The sequence below is a fragment of the Puntigrus tetrazona genome, chromosome 23 (genome assembly GCF_018831695.1).
Source record: "Puntigrus tetrazona isolate hp1 chromosome 23, ASM1883169v1, whole genome shotgun sequence".
NCBI classification, from domain to species: domain Eukaryota; kingdom Metazoa; phylum Chordata; class Actinopteri; order Cypriniformes; family Cyprinidae; genus Puntigrus; species Puntigrus tetrazona.
This window is the reverse complement of record NC_056721.1, coordinates 15870097-15891643: the sequence shown is the minus strand read 5'-3', so window position 1 is coordinate 15891643 and position 21547 is coordinate 15870097. Positions and strand designations below refer to the sequence as shown.

General features: G+C 40.0%; 1 protein-coding gene across 4 annotated transcripts in view; it reads left to right on the top strand.

Annotated features, from left to right (window-relative positions):
- The window catches only part of dip2ba (disco-interacting protein 2 homolog Ba), a 37630-nt gene that overhangs the window by 14326 nt on the left and 1757 nt on the right, over positions 1-21547 (top strand). Inside the window, exons 2-39 of one of the 4 annotated variants that reach the window (XM_043225013.1) lie at positions 6764-6835; positions 7829-7948; positions 8793-8918; positions 9261-9500; positions 9765-9902; positions 10637-10642; positions 10862-10981; positions 11323-11520; positions 11617-11708; positions 11794-11904; positions 11978-12101; positions 12199-12308; positions 12395-12497; positions 13155-13219; positions 13326-13419; positions 13585-13704; positions 13791-13905; positions 13992-14131; positions 14420-14556; positions 14649-14729; positions 15414-15541; positions 15643-15757; positions 15952-16153; positions 16473-16585; positions 16901-16924; positions 17480-17560; positions 17644-17767; positions 18025-18146; positions 18224-18335; positions 18422-18531; positions 18641-18771; positions 18936-19104; positions 20171-20341; positions 20434-20495; positions 20582-20639; positions 20734-20808; positions 20921-21095; positions 21317-21440. In XM_043225013.1, coding sequence (XP_043080948.1) covers positions 6764-6835; positions 7829-7948; positions 8793-8918; positions 9261-9500; positions 9765-9902; positions 10637-10642; positions 10862-10981; positions 11323-11520; positions 11617-11708; positions 11794-11904; positions 11978-12101; positions 12199-12308; positions 12395-12497; positions 13155-13219; positions 13326-13419; positions 13585-13704; positions 13791-13905; positions 13992-14131; positions 14420-14556; positions 14649-14729; positions 15414-15541; positions 15643-15757; positions 15952-16153; positions 16473-16585; positions 16901-16924; positions 17480-17560; positions 17644-17767; positions 18025-18146; positions 18224-18335; positions 18422-18531; positions 18641-18771; positions 18936-19104; positions 20171-20341; positions 20434-20495; positions 20582-20639; positions 20734-20808; positions 20921-21095; positions 21317-21440 — 4408 coding nt within the window. The remainder of the gene's footprint in view (positions 1-6763; positions 6836-7828; positions 7949-8792; positions 8919-9260; positions 9501-9764; positions 9903-10636; positions 10643-10861; positions 10982-11322; positions 11521-11616; positions 11709-11793; positions 11905-11977; positions 12102-12198; positions 12309-12394; positions 12498-13154; positions 13220-13325; positions 13420-13584; positions 13705-13790; positions 13906-13991; positions 14132-14419; positions 14557-14648; positions 14730-15413; positions 15542-15642; positions 15758-15951; positions 16154-16472; positions 16586-16900; positions 16925-17479; positions 17561-17643; positions 17768-18024; positions 18147-18223; positions 18336-18421; positions 18532-18640; positions 18772-18935; positions 19105-20170; positions 20342-20433; positions 20496-20581; positions 20640-20733; positions 20809-20920; positions 21096-21316; positions 21441-21547) is intronic. The other 3 variants (XM_043225014.1, XM_043225015.1, XM_043225016.1) reach the window with 3 other exon arrangements.

Genomic DNA, 21547 nt, shown 5'->3' with positions numbered 1-21547 from the left:
AAGTCTGAACTGTTTCCACTAGACGAAACTTGCACGGGCTGATTTTAAAATATATCAGTGTTTTTGTTTTGCCACAAGATACACACCAGTAGTGTTTAGAAAATTACTTAAATGTCCTAATTGAACTATGGCTTAATCCTGGCCTGTGAAACCTGCCAATTACTATCAGTATAAAGCACATAATCATAGATTTAATAATAATAATAATAATAATTCATTTTTATTTTGAAACGTAAATGTTAAATGTCATTGAGCTAAAAAAAAAAAACAGGCCACGATCATGCTACAACCACCTTAGGCTGTTGGTCACCTCATTTTCGTTCTTTTGCAGCATGTTTGTCTCCTAAAAATACATTTTTTAAATGCTAAACATTTAGATTCAAAAGAGACTATGACTGTGTTTTCAAACCTTGTGAGCTACCTACATAAACCACAACAAAAAAACAAAAAAGAATGCTGTTTAGGTTAGAAGCTCGATTGGTTTTTGGGATATTTCATGAGACTTTAGGGAAATAATCAGTTAGCATGGCTTGACGGATTTTTTTTTTGTTTTGTTTTGTTTGTTTTTTTGTTAGCATCCTAACTGTTTGTTCATCAGTGCTCTATGCTGCTCACCAGGAGCTTTTTTTCACTCCCGAAGCTACAGACCAGAATATCGCCCCTACACGAAGAACCGGAAATCACCCACTACAATCAACACCTTGTTCTGGTTGTCCCCCTCATGTGATCACAGATTGCAGATAAAACTACATGTATGGGTGAGATTTACGTTATGGCCCTGCTGGGTCCTGAGTTGATTCAGATCATCTCTTTAAACTTCAGACACACAAACAGAATTAGGATTGATTGATTCCCAGCACCGCCACACTCATTTTACCTTTAAGTGCTATAGATTCCTCGATATCCACACTGTTGAGTAGAGTGGTTTGAAATGAGATGCAGTAGGCGGGTTGTTTGCATGTAGCGTGAGAGCGCTGGTAACCGTGGTTGTGAAAGCTCACAGGAAGTAATATCAGCTCCAGACACCCTGTCTTGCACCTGCATAAAAACTCGTCATAGTAGTTAGCAGTGCAAATGGCCACTACAAAAAATATGCAGAAATTGATTGGTCTGCAGTGGTTGTCATTTTCGGTCGTGTTGCAAACCATTTAAATGTATTTAAAATATTGAAATATTTTCATATGCAATCTTCTCCACTTCACTGAAACACTGCACTCCTGATGGGTTACACTTCGTTTTTCTTTTGGCTAAGAGTTCACACCGTGACTCACAGATTTTCTATTGGTCACGCTTCCTGACATGATACAGATTTGCTGGGCAGAGTTCAACAGACTTGAACTTTGGGATGCAGCGAAATGTGCCTGAGCATTAAGTCCCAAAGTATTTGATCAAGAGTGTTAGTGTTGCATAATTGGGAACATGTTGGCAACCTATTTGCTTTCAAAACACCCTCGTAGGGACTTGCATATGTACACTGACAAATGAAAACCTTGATAGCTGTGTAAATTTGAAAACGAAGCAACGCAGGCCTATCGCTGAACCCCGCACCATATGGATGAAATATGGATTTAAAGTGTGCTGAGTATGTGTGCACGTGGGTGTTCGCATATCCGTGTGTAATTCCACACATTCCATCTGCCCAGTCGGGGCCTTTAAGTCTGTTAATATCTTTACCAGCTCATCACATTGTCTTAATAACAGCTGATTCTTTTGGACTGACCCCTGCACCCTGTGACATTCATCAGCAGCTAAATTTGGCCCAGTTTTGGTCGAAGTCAAATATGCAGCAAATACGCATTCCTGCCTTCAGGACACTTCTTCTTTTTCTTCTTCCTCTTCTTTGGCACTGCGTTTTTATGAGTAACACTGAACGACTGTTAAGCAGCTTTTGTGAGGGTGTTTATAAAGAGTCCTCTTAAATCAGTTGGACTGTATACAGAGCCTTGATAAGTGTTTCAACGTAGGGAACAGTCGTTTAGGGTTTCTTTTATTGGGAAGACCTGTTCGCTTCAGTGAACCGGTTTTAAAAGAGTCAGATCACAGATTTGTTGAGTCATCACTAAAAGGTATTGCCAGAGATTTTTTTTTTTGTTATAAAAATATTCTATTAATGATTTTTTTTTTTTTTTTTCAATTATGTTCTGTAAATTTTCTTAAGTTTGCTTCCAGTATGTTGCTATCCTGACAGTTCAGCTACTCAAGTTCTTCCTTTAAGGTGTTCACGCTGACAGCCGTTAAATCACTGGAGGTCATCGATTTTCGTGCGATTTATCGTGTTTTGCTTGAAAATTTGTCACAATAAAAGATTATCACAAGTTCGGTGTCATGCTGTTTTTAAAATATGAATGAATCGTTAATTGAATCAAATTAATTTCATTTTTAATTAAATCAAATTACATCATTCTAAATACGACCTATGAATCATGAATTAAATCATCTTTTGAATAGTCAAGTTGGTCATTTTGATGGACAGTGAGATTAAACTGCTCAACATTGTTGAAATCCCAGTAGATGGGGTTGTTTATCATCTCACATTGCTTTGGAAAAGATCAACTTGCAGTCACTTTTTCATTGCAGATCATTGTCAATCAGTGCAAATGCCTTTTTGCAGTTCAGTGTTTTACAACTATTGTATATTTAAATGTCAAATAACTAAACAAATATTATATAACGATTACAACAACAACAACAACAACAAAAACACTGGAAGAAATCTGAGTAATCACAACTCAAACTATTTTTATAGCACACCTGTACATACACATTTAGTCCGTTTGTGTATTTATTAATATACATATGCATTTTATTCTCTTTGTTGTCTCTGTGTACTTGAAGCGTCTGTGATCTGTGCAAACACTTGCCAATAAAACTGTTCCATCACTTTGATTTTGAAAAGTAACATACTGGATTAAATGTGACAGTTTGAAGTATAGAAATACTAAAACACTAGTCATTGTAGCTTGGACTTACTTAACCTCACCTAGCTTTGTTTATCATTCGGTGTACGAGTTAAACAAGAACGTCACCTCTGCAACTGTTTAACTGTTGTGGAATGAGAGCCGTTAGCTGATGGGAATTATGTTTAGCATGGGCTAGATTATGAAAAATCATCAGGAAAGTTATTTATATTCCTGTCTTTCTCTGGGCCTTCGCCTCATTTTAGAGACCGCAAAAGCCTGAAGCCTAGCAACCCGCAGAAAAAAAACACAGCACTCCTGTGGTGGGGTATTCAGCACCCTCTTAGTCGGGTTCTTTGTTTTTTGCCCTCACTTTCTTGTGTGTGTGTGTGTGTGTAAGAGTGTGTGTTCTCATTGAACTTCCTCCCTTGTGCTCATGGGTTTTTCCAGTCACCCCAGGGCCCAATGGAGCAGGAAGCCCCACAAGCTTATCATTTCCTCTGCTACTGGCTTTGCCTGAGCGTTTATATGGTAAATACACACACACACACACACACACACACACACACACACACACACATACACGCACAAATCCTGAAAGGCTTGCAGGGTGAATCCAAGCGCTGACACACTGACACAGATAACAGTGTGGACGTTAAACAGGTATTTGACGAAACACGCACATCGGGGCTGCTCATGGTGTGCTTGTGTGTCCGTTCAGTGTGAAGTCTGTGTTTTGAGTCCTGAAGGGAACTGGCTAGCTATCCCATTTGGCCACCATTGCCTTTCTGCTAGCCAGTTGGCCCCAGCCATCATCCAATCAGCACATTCCTCCCCATGAATACACTGGGACCACTTTTGGCAGGCCACGCTGGGTGGGGTAATGTTCATATCCTGTGCGCTGACCCTTACACACACACACACACACACACTTGTATGAGACATCACAGTCGTTACAATAGACCAAAGTTTCTTTTCTCTCGAGTTTGTCAGTCGATCAGTTACAGTTAGGCATGATTTCTCAGTGCTTAAATAGACAGGTACTTGTAGACGAACAGATGAAAGGAAGCTAGAAAGGAAGGGAAAGATTTGCTCTTTAGAGGAGAAGGAGTGGGCACAAAGCTCCCTTAGTGCTGGAGTGGCACTGCCAGTTTGTGCGGACCTGTTGTTTTGCGAACACAGACCCTGCTCTGTGTGTGTGTGTGACCCAGCTGCCCTCCCAGCATTACATCAGTCTCCCACATCACCCACACACACAATGAGACTCCAGTCAGCCATCCCTCCATATGCCCAGCACGCTGCCCGCATGCAAAAAGCAGCTTTACACTCTCACACGTGTGTGTGTGTGTGTGTAGTGTTTTTAGCTGAGCCCTTTATTAGTGCGATTTTGAGACCAGCATCTATGTTAATGTCGCTGATACTTATGCTTAGGAATCTGATCAAATCCTTAAACTCAAATAAACTTTTGAACGCTCACCATTATGCTGTTCCAAACCCTTTCGATCTCGAAACACATGCTTTCATTGTATGGACAAATGTCATGTTATCTTTTATGTTTCGCTGATGAAAAAGTTGTACAGGCTTAGAACAACATGAGGGTGAGTAAATGATTGAGGGAATTTTTATTTTGGGTGAAATGTTCCTTTGTATTGAAGGAAGAACTCAAGCTATAACTAGAATGTCATTGACTTGATAGGCCAGTAAGCAGCATTCAGAATACACCGCTAACACCCTAGTAATACCCTAGTAACTACCAGCTCTTTAGAAAACCATGTTAACAACCCACAGCAATACCCTGAAATCTCTCTAAACCTGTTCATCTGCAGAACACAAATTGATAGCTCTCTGACCCTGCATAGACAGCAACACAACTGACATGTTCAAGGCCCAGATAAGCAGTAAGGATATTGTTATAATAGTCATGTAACATCAGTAGTTTAAACTTATTTTTTATGAAACTACCACAATACTTTTGAAAATTTGTAAAATGTTTTAAGTGAGGAATATTTTGTGTGTGTGTGTGTGTGTTTGTGTGTGTATGTGTGTGAGCTGTCGCATACTGAGCAGAGGGGGCAGGAAAGGACTGTTGTGTTTCTAGGCCACATTCTTAAGCAGAGAGAGTAACCAGGCATGAAGTCTGAGCTCAATGTGGCCCGTCCCTTCTCATACAACCACAGAAAGAGCCATCTTGCTCTCTCTCTCTTTTCTCGGCTTGCTTTTTTTTTTTTTTTTTCTTCGCTTCCCTCTCATAGCTGAACTGGCCCACTTGGCCCCTCTGACCTGCCTCCTTTTCACTTCCTTTGTCTGCGAAGTTCATGCTGACATGTTGCGTGTTGCTTTTTCAACATAAACACCATTGTGTGTAATCTTATCACCTGAAGCTGACAGCTGTCTCGTATACGGACCATATCTGGTTTAGAAAATGACCGGGAGCTTGGTCGGAACCTCTGGAAAAATGGCAGTCGTCAGCAGATCTGCCACTCCTGGTTTTGTTTAGCCCCGATTTGGCTGCGTAACGCACTTTGCCTCACACTCGCCACGGGCCTTGAGGTGTGAATCTCATCCAGCCGTGTGTCACTGGAGTTTAGGAGCCACTTGTTTACCACAGCTTAGAGGACACACGTGTATGTGCTGGTGAATATGCATAAGAGGGGTGCGTTGTGTAAGTTTGAGGAGCCAAAACCTGCTTTAAGAGAAATGAGAAAATGAACAGGATCAAGGTAGATCCATGTGATGGTGACTCACATGGACATCCTTCTGTTTTTTTGCTTGTTGTGTTTGTTTTTCCTTAATTTTACTGAACCGTTAGCCCATAAATGAACATTCTGTCATTATTTTCTCACTCCCGTGTTGTTTTACACCTTATGACTTTCCTCTTTCTGTGGGGGACACAAGAAAAAATGTTGAAAATGTACAGGCCACTGTTTCCCTTACAATGAAAGTGAATGGGGATCTGGGCTGCCAAGCTACTAATTCAAATAAACATAAACATTTCAGAAAAGCAGACAAAATCATTATCTTCCAGGTTTTCTGAAGTTGATAGCTTTATGTAAGGGATATACAAAGCCATGCAATCCACATCCGTTCAACCTTTAGGTGGTTGCTTGATCAATATGTGTAAGTGTAAATGGGATAGGAAGGGGAGATAAGTGAATGTTGCTTTTTGTTGTCCTGTTACTTCAGAAGACTTCAAATATAGCTTATAGCCTTGTGCAGTGTTATGGTTAATCAGTACTAGGCTATTAAACTTTCTTTATTAATTGAAATAGTTCAATGTAAGCACATTAAAATTAGAAATGTTTGTTGGCAAATAACAAAACGATGTCTAAAACTGAAATAACAAAGCAAAATGGATATATAAAATAATAAAAATGACAAGTACATAAAATCATAAAGTATATGCTATATTTAAATAAACTTAAAATGTACAAATTAAAATATTAATAAATATTATAATGGTAAAATTGCAAAATAGAATTGAAAACAGCTGAAAAATATAAAACATTTAATGACAAATAATAATTTAGCAATAATTAAATCGTGCTTCTGTGGTGCTATTTTGCCATTTTGGAACTTGACAGCTCCAATTCCCTTAACAGGCTCTCTCTTTAGCATTTTTTCTTCTGTGTTCTACAGAAGAAAACCATTAAGATACAAGTTAACCACAAGTATGAGCAATAGTAGGGATGCTTTGCTTTTGCAATAACCTCTAATTGTGAAATACACTGCGAGAAACTTATCGTGCATGTTGTCTCTTCAGCAGTCGTCACAAAGCCAGTAAGCTCAGCTAATGGTTTTTAGTTGTGTAGCCCCGTCACTTCTCAAACTAAATATATATTTGTGTCTTTTATATTTTGTTTCTACAGGTGACATCACACAGAAGGGCTATGAAAAGAAACGAGCTAAACTTCTCGCACCGTTTGTACCACAGACCCAAAGTAAGACTCACCACACCGACTTCCTGCCCACTAATTTTCATCCTCCTTTCTTTTTCTTCTGTTGCTTGCCAACTAATGCCATCGTCACACTGGTCGAGTCAATTAAATATAATGTAGAAGTTTGACATCTGTGACATTTAATTATTTTAACCCAGTTCTATCAAATACGTGTCTGAGATTCATTTTTATTTTTTCTGTATTATTTGCAAATGTGCGGCTCCATGCTGCTCCCTAATGGTGATCTGTAGAACTTCACCTACTGAAGGCATCAGCCTCTTCATTAAGAGACTGCACTTTAAAAATAAGACGAACACTTGAAATAAAACTGTGGCCAAAGCAGCCAATAGCAAATCATCTTCGTGTCTGGAAGCATTGAGTAATTTGATTCTATTCCGATCATGCCACCACACTTCTCAGGCAGGCTCTTTCTGGTCTGCTAATGAACACACAAACACACACACACACACACACACACACACACACACACACACACACACACACACACACACACACACACACACACACACACACACACACACAAACAAACAAACAAACAAACACATATATATAAGCTTCCTGTAATCAGCAGCCCACTGGAAGCATTGAAAAAGGATCTGAAACGGGTGAGTTCACTATACTGATGGGTTTTAATATGTGTGACCTCATATTTAATGTCTTACACAAACCATTGCATACAAGATCGGAGGATGTTTACACAATGTAGGTTTGACCCTCAAATATCTAATTCGGGATATGTAGCCATATTTGTTGTGTAGATATGTTTTCACTCTAAACCTCTGGTATCAAATGTGCCAGTGTCTTCAAAGGTGCCATTTTAACTCTTTGAAGTTAAAGTTCACCCCCTGCTGTCCTGCACTGTCTGCGTCAAATTTTTATCCTAATACTGTATATATAAAACATAAATATGTTTACAGCTTATTGTGGTTATTTGCTCACCCTCAATATTATTTACTCATTCTGTGATCTTTATAGATTTGGATGTGGGCCTTTCTTCAGACCCTACCTCTACCCCTAATGCCGTCCCTGTTGCCGCCCCACGGCAACACCGAGCTCACCGCAGCGGGGGAACACGTGATGACCGCTACCGGTCAGGTAAACAAAATAAGTTTGCCAGGAAACTGCTTTTCAAAAATTTGGGTTTGGTATGTTGGTACTCGTGTCATTCCAGATTTGTAAGGACTTTGTTTATCTTTGATACACAAATTAAGATATTTTCGATCAAATCCAAGAGCTTTCTGTAATACCACAACTAAGGTGAGACCCTTGAGCGAGGCACCAAACCCCCAACTGTTCCCGGGCACCGTAGCTTTGGTGTGTGCTCTTTGGATGGGTTAAATGCAGAGTGTAGGTCACCGTACCTGGCCACAAGTGACTTCACTTTCACTTTCATTAAAATAGTCCATATGACATTTATGAAGTTACAAGATCACTTTTTGTGTGCAGAAAAAACAAAGTAACAACTTAAAGTTCTTCTCTACCGAAGACACTTATGAGTTTGGAGTAGCAATTTACTATTATTTCTACAGTTACTTTTTGAGACTGACCCAAGGAAGCCTCAAATTTTTACAAGGCAAGCCATCTGTAATATTTGGAAGATTAGCAATGGAGAAAGATGCTTTGCCTCTTTTATTATGTAGTTGCAGCATAAACCAAAAGGTACTAACCAGCCAAACCTTGAGTCGTTTCTCAAACCAGGCCCAAATAAACGTACATTGTGTTACTGAATGCCTCTGTGTAGCTCTCTAATGTATTTGTCACCACAAAGAGACATTTCTTTGTCTCTACATGAGTCAGTTTAGCAACTACAGTCACTGTTTGGTGACATTGCTGCATGTCTCATCTGCCTCCTGTCATGTGGCATTGTGTAACTGTTTTTCTCTCCGTTTGCCTTTCTGTACTGATCATTCTCTCATTGTCCTTCGCGTCCGTCTGATAGATATCCACACAGAGGCCGTGCAGGCAGCTCTGGCCAGGCATAAAGAGGAGAAGATGGCCCTTCCCATGCCCACTAAGCGTCGTTCAGCCTTCGTCCAGTCTCCTGCGGAAAACTGCACGCCTCCCGGTGGGTCCCACTTCGCCCACAAGCCTTCTGCTGCTCCTTCTGCCCAGATCTCACTGACCAGCAGAGTCTCAGAAAACACAGGCACACTCCGAACCTTTAGGGCACACCCTGACCACACACACACACACACACACACACACACACACACACACACACATATAGATAGATAGATAGGTAGATAGATAGATAGATAGATAGCAAGTGTGATTTCCTTTAATAAAATTTAGCCAGAGGTTTACTGCTAATACACTCTTAATGCAATATATTGTTGTCTTGTATGCATTTAGTTTCTCTGCTAAAATGTCTTTTTTTTAAACTGTTGTTGTGTATGTGTCGCCACAGATACATCTTCGGCGTCAGAGGACGAGGGCTCCCTGCGGAGGCGTCAGGCCGCAATCAGTGCAATGCTGGCTCAAAATCTCCAGAGTCCCGAGTACTGGATCAACCGCTCTGTCCAGGGCTCTTCCACCTCCTCCTCTGCCTCCTCCACCCTCTCTCATGGAGACGGCAAGACTCACAACCACAGCCACAGCCAGGGGCAGACCAGCGTGCTTGCTGACGTGCTGGCACACACCCGCATAGGTACTGCAGGATAATGAGTCACACACACACATGTAATAGACATACAAAAGAGCTTTAGTTTTATAGTTGTCTCGTACTTACGTAGGCACTGTTTGACTTCTAATAACCTGGACAAGGCAAAACAAAGCAGTAGCAAATCTTAATTTCCAAATCAGTCAGCATTAATGGGACTAATCAAACCTGTTTGTTCAGTTGTGTTTCATATTGAGCATGTGAACGGGTTCACCGGATGAATCACTGTGTTGTCATGTGTCCTCACTGCAGAGAGCAGCAGCGTTCCGCCTGACGTCACGTCCACAGTGCCTCAGGACAGGAACTCCAGAGTGGACCTGCCACCCAACATCGCAGTGAGGGGCATGAGCCGCGGCCAGAGCCGCTCCAGCATGATGGACACTGCCGGCGGTATGGGCAACATCACAGTTGTATCTCTGTGTTGAAAGGAAAATATTGTGTTATAACATAACACTTTTTTAAAGGTGTTTATTTCATTTAATTCAGCATTTCTAACTCTAATTAATGTACTCCTATTAGTCTGCATTTTTGTGTGATACTGTATTTACCCAATAGTAGTTTTTTCATCTAGAATGTCCATAATAACATTAAATATTAACCTTTGATAGATAGCCAATTAACTGTTATTAAAATTGTATATTAAATTATATTATTTTTATCAAATTAATCATAAATTCATTTTTTTAAATGTGTAGATATAACTAAATAATAGAAAATATGATTACAGTTTATCTTTGAGTTGATTTTAAAAATTACATTTTGATTAGAATTTTAAAAATGTATTGGTTATAATAATAGTTGATGGTTGGTTTGTGTTTTATGACTAATTCCAGTTAAGCTCATGCTGAAAATTTTTGTTTTTGTTGAAACTCCTTATCCCCTCTTTATCTTATACAAGCGACTTAAAAAAAATAATGTAAATTCATTGATTTGAATAGCTTTTTTCACTTCTTGTTAAATCTAAAAGTGATCCTGGTTCATCACTAGTGCATCACTAGCAACACAATGTTTCCTGTCAGTGCCTTTTTAAGAGAGACTGTAAATTGACACGGTTGTTTTGTGTTTTTTGTTAACGTTTTAATATTTTTGGCTTTCTCCTTGTTCACGATGCCATCTGACTGTAGGAAAAGGTAGGGGTTGGAGGGGTGTTTAGTGCAGTGCAGTGACACCCAGTGGTTTTGTCCTTCCGACTTCCTGTATGATTCTGTGTGTTGTTCCAGCTTGCATGTCGTGACAAACCTCCTGATTTAATCATCTGTATTTGCTTCGTCTCTTGTCTGTTCCATATGGTGTCCTTTGACCAGCTCACATTCCAGTAATATGGTGAATGAGAATATTTCTGTCAACAGGTGTTCCAGCACACAGTCGTGTCTCCACCAAAATACAACAGCTGCTCAACACGTTAAAGAGACCCAAACGGCCTCCGCTCAGCGAGTTCTTCCTGGATGACTCTGAAGAGATTGTTGAAGGTATGATGCCATTTTTGATCCCGTACTACATTTTTTTTTTTTTTTTTTTATTGTCATAATATGTGGAAAATGCTTTTATTTAGCTTCTTAATTCTTTTATAATTTAGCTAAACATTTTTTTTAATAAATTATCACACAATATAATTTCTTACAACTTTTTGAAGACCCTGATTATCATGTTACCCTGCATGATTCAAAGAGCCTCATTGGAAGCCAGATAATCTGACCATCTTTACAAAGTGTCATGAGTTTACCTGATTAGTGACCTAGAATTAGTCCCAGATTTTGAGTCAGTCCTCAGACCTTACTGTAACTATATGCTTTGTCTTCTCTACTTACAGTTCCCCAGCCAGATCCCAACACACCCAGGCCAGAGGGCCGGCAGATCATTCCAGTAAAGGGGGAGCCACTAGGGGTGGTCAGTAACTGGCCTCCAGCTCTGCAGGCGGCACTGGCACGTTGGGGAGCCACACAGGCCAAGAGTCCAGCCCTTACTGCCTTGGATATCACTGGCAAACCACTCTACACCCTTACCTATGGTAAAGTGTTGTTTTAATGGAACAGTTTACCAAAAACGAAAACCCATATGCTACGATATTTATTATCTGTCTGAGCTTTTCACTTGATTTCTGTAGGTAAACTGTGGAGTCGCAGTCTGAAGTTGGCGTACACTCTGTTAAACAAACTTGGCACCAAAAATGAACCAGTTCTGAAACCTGGAGATAGAGTAATATTTCAACACTTGGTACACTGTGATCACATACTGCTCTCAGCTTAAGGCCATGGCTTATTTTCCATATTTCTTCCTTTAGGTGGCATTAGTTTATCCCAACAGTGACCCTGGGATGTTCTGGGTGGCCTTTTATGGGTGCCTTCTCGCCGAGGTCATTCCTGTCCCGATAGAGGTGCCTTTATCTCGGAAGGTATGAGAGAGACAACTCTTTAAACGTGATATTGGCTAGATGAAGTGTTCACAATTGTTCGTCTGATTTTTAGGATGCAGGAAGTCAGCAGATAGGCTTTTTATTGGGCAGCTGCGGCGTGGGTCTCGCTCTCACTAGTGAAGTGTGTCTAAAAGGGCTTCCAAAGACCCAGAATGGAGAAATAATGCAATTTAAAGGTTAGCTTTCTTTGTTGCTTTTTTTTTATTTTATCAAATTCAGCATTAAGCTTTCTCTTGAAGCTGTAGAATGGAAGTCTAACCTGTTTTCTTACAGGATGGCCTCGGCTCAAATGGGTGGTCACTGATACCAAGTATCTTACCAAACCCTCCAAGGACTGGCAGCCGCACATACCTACTGCAAACACTGATACTGCTTACATAGAGGTCAGTGCAGGCAGGAGAGCACACGTTTGTTTAGAGGAGTGAGAATCCTTTCAGTCTGTCTGATTCTGTGATGTGTGTGTTTTCAGTACAAGGCCTCTAAGGAGGGTACAGTGATGGGAGTGGCTGTATCGAAGATCTCCATGCTGACACACTGTCAGGCTCTAACGCAGGCCTGTAATTACTGTGAAGGTGAACGCTACACTGCTGCTGTACAACAAACACACTGAAACCTGTTATTGCAGTGGCACAGCACAGAGCGATGCTTGGCTCTGGAATTAAGTTAGAGAAATTAATTTATAGCCGGTGCTTAGTCATAGATTATTCAATTAGGTTTATACTAATTAGATAATTTTTCTGAATAGCAATATTAAGTGGAAAATTTTCTCCCTTTTTTACACTTGTTATCCAGTCTTCATCCTTCTGAAAAATAGTTAAATCTGGACCTATTGACTTATCTTTATTTAGTCTGTGTAATTTTAGAATATTTTTTATGCTATAAGTGTAGGTGTAAATTGATTTAATATTTGCCATGAGTGTTATTTTAGTATTATAGAATTTATTGCAATTTTGAATTAGATTTAAATTGTAGTTTTTCTTATGTGCTAGTTTAAGTGCTTAAATTTTAGCAGCTGACATAAACTAGTTTATTTCAGATAGTGGCCAAGGCAACTAATTTCTCATTTTTAATTTAATTTTTTTTTTTTCAGGTATCGAAAATGATTCTTAATTGTTTTAGTTTATGATAACACCATATAATTTAATTTAATGTAATATTACTAAACATTATGCTATTATAGTAATGTACCTTTTTCAGAAGTAATTGTATGTTCCTGTTCTCTTTCTTAGGAGAAACACTAGTTAATGTCCTGGATTTCAAGAAAGACTCAGGTCTTTGGCATGGAGTTCTGACAGTGAGTATGATTCCTCTGAATATATGTTTTGTGAGTCATTTCAGTTTTCCAAACTCCCCCCATGACTGTCGGTGTTTAACTTCCTTGTGTTCGTGTTTTCTTACAGAGTGTCATGAACAGGATCCACACTATTAGTGTTCCATACTCTGTCATGAAGGCTTGTCCGCTGTCCTGGGTGCAGAGAGTTCATGTTCACAAAGGTAAAAGCATCCTCAACGTATGTGAATATAATTGTTTCAGCAAACGACTGATGGGCAATAATCTAGAAAGATTATTATTTTTATTCATGGCACATTATCGAAATATCAATATCTGTTTTCTTGCTACAATATCTAAATGTCTTTCATGCGTGTGTGTACACACAGCTCGTGTGGCCTTGGTGAAATGTAGAGATCTGCACTGGGCTATGATGGCTCACAGAGATCAGAAAGACACCAATCTGTCTTCCCTGCGCATGCTGATTGTAGCTGACGGAGCCAATCCTTGTGAGTAAACAAGCTGTGAGAAATAGCTTGAAGTGGCTGTATTTCTGTATTTCAGTGCAAATGAAAGATTCATATTTCTGTCTTAGGGTCTGTCTCTTCATGTGATGCATTCCTCAACGTGTTTCAGTCTCATGGGTTGAAACCTGAGATGATCTGTCCATGTGCTTCCTCTCCTGAGGCCATGACGGTCGCTATTCGCAGGTACCTGCATGTATCAGGAGTTATACACATCATCATTATACACCTAATTGCCATAGATAGGCTTTAAAGGGGTTTTATGCTCTTAGGCCTGGTGTTCAGGGCGCTCCGCTCCCTGCCAGGGCGATTCTGTCGATGGCAGGACTCAGTCACGGGGTGATTCGGGTCAACACTGAGGATAAGAACTCTGCCCTTACTGTGCAAGATGTAGGACATGTCATGCCTGGAGGTGAGACTCCAAATCAATTTTAAAAAATTCACTGTAGATTATTTGTGCATGATGTGGCCTGTTACCAAATTTGAGACCAACTGCTACCTAGTTACTAACTACTAATGGGTATTGGCAACAGATTATTCATGCAATACATCAGAAAAAAACTATATCCAATTTAAATCTTTTTAACAGCATGCACAAATGCAGTGTTTATTAACACCGTCCAAACCAAATTCATGCATCAAATTTTTCTGATTGCTCACCGTCATTGCAATGCACTGTTTTTTTCTTTCTGAACCACAGCGCTGATGTGTATTGTAAAGCCTGATGGGCCGCCCATGCTCTGTAAGACTGATGAGATCGGAGAGATAGTTCTGAACTCACGCGCTGGAGGCACAATGTACTACGGCCTACCCGGGGTGACCAAGAACACTTTTGAGGTAAGGATAACATGCATAGGAAGAGATATTTCTACAATCAATACACATAACATCCATTCAGAACAATGTCTGACTGACCTTACTGTCTGCAGGTAATTCCTGTAAACTCAGGTGGTACCCCTATTGGAGACGTTCCCTTCACACGCACTGGACTGTTGGGTTTTGTGGGTCCGGTAAGTAACAGTATAGTAGACTTTGTTGCATTTTTAAAACATCTCTGTTTACAGGTATGTGCCAAAAAAAATTTATATAGAGGGAAAGTCTATTTATTTCAATAATTTGTTTTAAAAAGTGAAACTTCCAGTATTTCACAAAATTAGAATATTATGATAAAGTGATGGTTTGGGGAACCATGTCATCTTCTGGTGTGGGTCCATTGTCTTTTTTTCAAGCCCACAGTCAATCCAGCTGTCTAGCAGGACATTTTAGAGCACTTCATGCTTCTCGCTGCCAAAACAGATTTTTGGAGATGATGATTTTTCACAAAGCCAAAACCTGGTTTAATAGCCATGGAATAACTGTATTTGATTGGCCGGCAAACTCGCCTGACTTAAACCCCATTGAAAATGTATGGGGTATTGTCAAGAGGAAGATGAGTCAACAGAGACCCCGAAATGCAGACGAGCTGTGTCACTTCACTTTGTGTGTAGTGAACTAATATAATTTACAAGTTTGACTTTTTGAAACAAATTATTGAAATAAATGGACTTTCCCTCGATGTTCAAATTTTTGGCACATACCTGTATATTGTACATAGATTACAATTCTGACCATTTGGGGCCAGTAAGATTACCTGTAGAAAGCCTATTTGCTTATTTGTGACGTGTTATTGAAAACGCTGTTCTCTGTGCCCTCAGGGAAGTTTAGTGTTTGTGGTTGGAAAGATAGAGGGTCTGCTTTCAGTCAGTGGGCGCAGACACAATGCAGACGACCTGGTGGCAACAGCTCTGGCTGTGGAACCAGTCAAAACTGTCTACAGAGGGAGGTATGAATGACACCAAACTCTTTCAGATTACATGTAAAAGTGTTTATACTAATGTCATAGTGTGATGTGGTTTACTAAGACTGTGTCTCGTGTGTGTGCAGAATTGCTGTGTTCTCTGTCACCGTTTTCTATGATGAGCGAATAGTGATTGTGGCAGAGCAGAGGCCTGATGCCAATGAAGAGGACAGTTTCCAGTGGATGAGTAGAGTTCTACAGGTAATACACAGGTTACCCTCAGTGACCTTACTAAAATCTATTTAGCTTAGTCTAAAGTAGGTCATTGAGATGAATGGACCTGAGCTGACAGGCTAAATGTAATGAGGCGCATAACAAAGATAAATTTATAGATTTTGACTCTTTCAAAGTAATAGGTGTCGTGACTCTCTGCTTTTTGCATGCTTTTTGCACAGGCGATAGACAGTATCCACCAGGTGGGCCTGTACTGTTTGGCCCTAGTCCCTGCTAACACGTTACCCAAAACTCCTCTGGGGGGTATTCATGTCTCTGAGACCAAGCAGCACTTTCTGGAGGGATCTCTGCACCCTTGCAATATTCTGATGTGCCCTCATACGTGTGTGACCAACCTCCCAAAACCCAGGCAGAAGCAACCAGGTACTCTTGATTTGCATCTAAATCAAAACCTAAAGAATTGATGGGTTTTTTTGCTAATATGAAGGGATTAATCTTCATCAAGCTAACGGAGAAGTTTAAAAGAGGGTCAGATTTGCAGTTGTTTATAGATGGTCCTTTTATATTTATTTCCTTTTCTTTCTTAATTTATTAGTTTTTTTTAATATAAACTTCATTAATTTAAATGTGAACTTTATTTTTTAAAAATGTAACTATTACACACACACACACACACATATCTGTAAAACAATTAAAATGATCATTGTCTAAAATTTGATATAAAAATATAATCTCTTCACAGTGGGAGTCGGTCCTGCCTCCATTATGGTGGGCAACCTGGTGGCAGGAAAGAGGATCGCACAGGCTAGTGGGAGAGATCTTGGGCTCATTGATGATCAAGAGCAATCCAGAAAGGTTAGCCAAATTTTTCTGGACCACTGCTTAGTAAACTCAGTTGATATCCCTGTGAAATTTCAGGGTATGATGATGGTGTATAAAATCTATAACAACACAACTTTAACTCTATTAAAATTATTTTGCAACATAAAGCCAGTTTTTTAAGTGCCTCCAGAAACCACTGGGATTCCACTTTTTGATCTGATTTAAATGATAGTCTCATTAACTCAACACAAAGAGAGTTTAAAGAGAACTGGGGATGAAGAGAGATTGTCTGGTCTCCTCTAAGCTTGTGCTCTGGTCTGTCTTTTTCTCTTGTGCTCGGGGCTGTAGCTCTGTGTGTGGCCCACTAACATGGTAAGCCTGAATGTCAGCAACGCTCTGCTATTTGTGTGCGCTGAGCTTCAATTGCCCTGCAATCAGCCATAATAACAGCAACCTTATGGCCTTAAAGATGAAAAACACGCATAAAGATATATATATATTTGTATTAAAGAAATTTTTGTTCTACTTAATATCTCAGAATTGTGACTTTGTTTCATGTAACTATGACTTTGTATCCATCACAATTTATATGTAACAAAGTGGCTTAATTTCTCATTTTGAGTTTCGCAAGTACCTTGATTGAAACATTTTGGAAACAGAAGAAATACACTTGCTCTTTTGCTGCATGGTGTGGTCATTATTGCCGCTACCTGCATGAGTCCTGCTGTGGGTGTTTAAATATACAGACAAACTATGTGACCTACAACCCCTTAGATCCTTTTGTTTGCTGGCTTAGTAACGCTGTTGTTCTAAAATAATGCTGTGAGTTGATTTGTGTCTCCTGCTATAATATTCAAGGCTAAGATTTGTGTTATTGAGGTCTCTGTATGAATAATAAGTTGAGAACGCTCCTCTTTTGTCCTACAGCATCAGTTCCTGTCTGAAGCCCTGCAGTGGAGGGCACAGACGGATCCTGATCATGTCCTCTATATGCTGCTGAATGCAAAGGTGACACGCATACAACCCCAATAAATAACTGATCATTTAGTCAAACCGATTTGTACTGAAACTTTTCTTGCTTTGGCCTTCAGGGTGTAGCAGTGAGCACAGCCACGTGTTCTCAACTGCACAAGCGAGCAGAGAAGATCACTGCAGCTTTGCTGGAAAGAGGAGGAATTAACACCGGAGACAACGTAGTACTGCTTTATCCTCCCGGTAATGACGTCCATCTCACTTTCGTAGTACATGTTAGGATAGGGTCACTTTCAGTTTAAATTTTATAGGCAAACATTGATGTATTATTTGTTGGCCCATGAAAATTCACTGAATATACAGCCATGATTTAAAACATTAATGGACAGAGTAATGCACAGGCTCTTTATTTTGCATGGATAATAAATATGGCACATAGAAAACCTATTTGTTTTATCTACTGGTGGATTTTATCAAGCAATGTTTTTTTTTTTCTACAGGCATAGACTTAATTGCCTCCTTTTATGGCTGTCTGTATGCTGGCTGCATTCCGGTCACCGTCAGGCCTCCTCATCCACAGAACCTTGCCGCCACTCTCCCCACAGTCCGGATGATCATAGATGTGAGTCCGACTCTTTTGCGCATGGCACGCATGTATGTTTTCAGATGTAGCATGGTGACACATGTTGTCTGTTTTAGGTGAGCAAAGCTGCCTGCATCCTCACGACTCAGACCCTGATGAAGACTTTGCGGTCTAAAGAAGCGGCAGCCAGCGTGAATGTGAAGACTTGGCCGAATATCATAGACACGGGTACAAAAATTAAATATATACACACAGCTTTTATGACAGCTGTTGAAAGTTCAGTATGCCTGATTTAACAGATTTTGTGTGTGCAGATGATCTTCCCAGGAAACGGCCTTCGCACATCTATAAACCTCCCACTGCAGAAATGTTGGCCTACCTGGACTTCAGTGTGTCCACCACGGGAATGCTGACTGGAGTTAAGGCAAGACTTGTCTACCCATTCAGTTGTTCGTTTTGCTTTTGGCTGGAACGTGTATGTAGGAACTTTGACCGATTATGTGCTAAACAACTTGTTAATTTGTTTCTTTCAGATATCTCACTCAGCAGTCAATGCTCTGTGTCGGTCCATCAAACTGCAGTGTGAGCTGTACTCTTCCAGACAAATTGCCATCTGCATGGACCCCTACTGTGGCCTGGGCTTTGTGCTGTGGTGTATGTCTAGGTAGTACACACAGTCAAACCTTTCAGACTATGACCTAACCAGGCGTATTGCTATAAATCACATCTGTTAATCTGAGGTTAAGATGAGACTGCACCTGGTTAGGACACAATGCCATGCATGGAATTTTTAGAATAGCCACTTAATTTGTATCTGTGTGTGTCTAGTGTTTATTCAGGTCACCAGTCAATCCTGATCCCTCCCATGGAGTTGGAGACGTCTCTGCCCCTGTGGTTGAGCACGCTCAGTCAGTATAAGATCAGAGACACCTTCTGTTCCTACTCGGTCATGGAGCTCTGCACCAAGGGTCTCGGCACACAGACTGAAGCTCTGAAGGTGAGCTTCTAAACTTGATATAGTTTCACTAGTTCAAAATATTGGGGTTGGTATGATTTGTTGCCTCTGATGCTCATCAGGGCTACAATCGTTTAATCAGAAATACATTAAAACTGAAATATTACAATTTAAAATAATATTTCCTTTTTTTATTTTTATATAATTATATATAATATAATATATAATATAATTATTTTTTACATTTTTCATATAACAGCTGCATGTTTAGCAACCATTGCGGCAGTCTTCATTGTTAAACAGATTAGCATTCTAATCTGCTCAAAATCATTTTTATCACTATTATGAGTGTTGAAAACAGCTGTGATGCTTAATAATTGTATGCAGACTGTCATTTCTCTGGATTCTTTGATTAGTTATAAAGTTAGGACGAAAACAAAAATGCTTCATAGCAATGTAAAATCTGTCACTTGCTTAATGTACACTCACTTATTAATTATATATGTCATTCTGAACTTGTATGACTCCAGTGAATCACAGAAGGAATATTTTTGAGGAGTGTCCTGGAGACTCTTTAAAGCTCCAAAATGACAATAAAGCATACAAGTGATTAATTCCAACTTGTTTACTATATACTAAGCCTTCTGAAACCATACAATAGGTTCAAATTAGAAAATATAAAAATAAAATGCAGAGCGAGAGAGACTTATCGGTTTTGTAAACAATGTAATTTGGGTCAGATATTTTTGGTGTGTGAACCAGTGAATGATTCTTTCACTAAAAGAACTGATCCAGTTCCTGTTTCATCTCACTGCCAGGGTAAGATTGTCTTTTAAATAAAAAAGATTATGGTCAGTTTTTCCACACCAAGCTATCATATGACTTAATACAAATACAAGCCAAACGCTTGTCCATTTACTTCGATAGAACAATTATTAAAAATCCTCATTTTGCATACCTGGGAAGAAGTCATGCAGGTTTGGAATGACTAACAGAATTTTTGGTTACTAAGCCTGTAATACTGAGGAAAACAGCTTTCAAAAAGGGATGTTCAAGATAAACATAGTGTGGAAGTGTCTATAAAAGCTGACGAGAGATATATGTGCAGGCGCGAGGCGTGAACCTCTCATGTGTAAGGAGCTGTGTCGTCATAGCCGAAGAGAGGCCTCGTTTGGCGCTCACGCAGTCTTTCTCCAAGCTCTTCAAAGACCTGGGCCTGTCTCCACGCGCAGTGAGCACAGCTTTCGGTGCCAGAGTCAACCTGGCCATCTGTCTACAGGTTCGGGCAAAAAAAAAAAAATAACATATTGCGTCAACAATGTCATGATGCAAGAGCAGGGCCTTATTTTGATTTCTGTCTTCTTCCATCAGGGCACTGCTGGTCCAGACCCGTCCACTGTTTATGTAGACATGAAGTCACTCCGTCATGACAGGTATTTGTGAGACGAGCCCGGTGGTGACATGAAAACAATCTGCTACATGCTTGCAGTGTGACATTATCCTTCTTTCTCTATCATAGAGTGAGGCTGGTGGAGAGAGGAGCTCCTCAGAGTCTGCCGCTGATGGAGTCTGGGACTGTAAGGCCACCCTAGTTCTGTCATACTTTATCTTGCGCTGTTATTATAGAAGACGTATCGCTCATCCTGTATTGTTTTCTCCGTCTTGCCTTAGATTCTTCCTGGAGTGAGAGTAATCATTGTGAACCCAGAGACGAGAGGACCATTAGGAGACTCTCATCTAGGCGAGGTGACCAAATACACTTTTATTTGAGTAATCACGCAAATACAGCTTGTTTAAGTGATGAGCAACTGTCCACATCTTACTCGGTTTGTTCGCTAACATCTGTCTTGTTTTCCAGATCTGGGTGAGCAGTCCCCATAACGCCAGTGGTTATTATACCATCTACGGTGAGGAGAGCCTGCAGGCAGACCACTTCAACACACGGCTGAGCTTTGGAGACACTGAAACGCTCTGGGCCAGAACTGGATATCTGGGATTTGTCAGGAGGACAGAGCTACTGGATGCAAGTGGAGGTCTGTACTGTATTACAGATTGATTATTATTGTCAATATATTATCGCCCAGTGGATTGTTCAGACCCTGCCAACATTAGAGTGGCTCCAGCACAACAAAAAAAAACGTTTTGTATGAATTCATACTTTTATATTTTATTGTTAAAATTGTCTAATTATTAATGTATAAACAAATTTGACATAAAAAGTGACATTTTCTCATGCTCTTATCTTCGACACTAGATCGCCACGATGCTCTGTTTGTGGTGGGCTCACTCGATGAAACACTGGAGTTGCGAGGTTTGCGTTATCATCCCATTGACATTGAGACCTCTGTATCTCGGGCGCACCGCAGCATCGCTGAGAGGTGAGAACCTCCAGAACTCTGAATGTATCCATTTCTGATTACCACTCCAAACAAGTCTTGCTATGTTATACTTGCGTTTTTAAATTCATGTCTCATATTAGATTGTA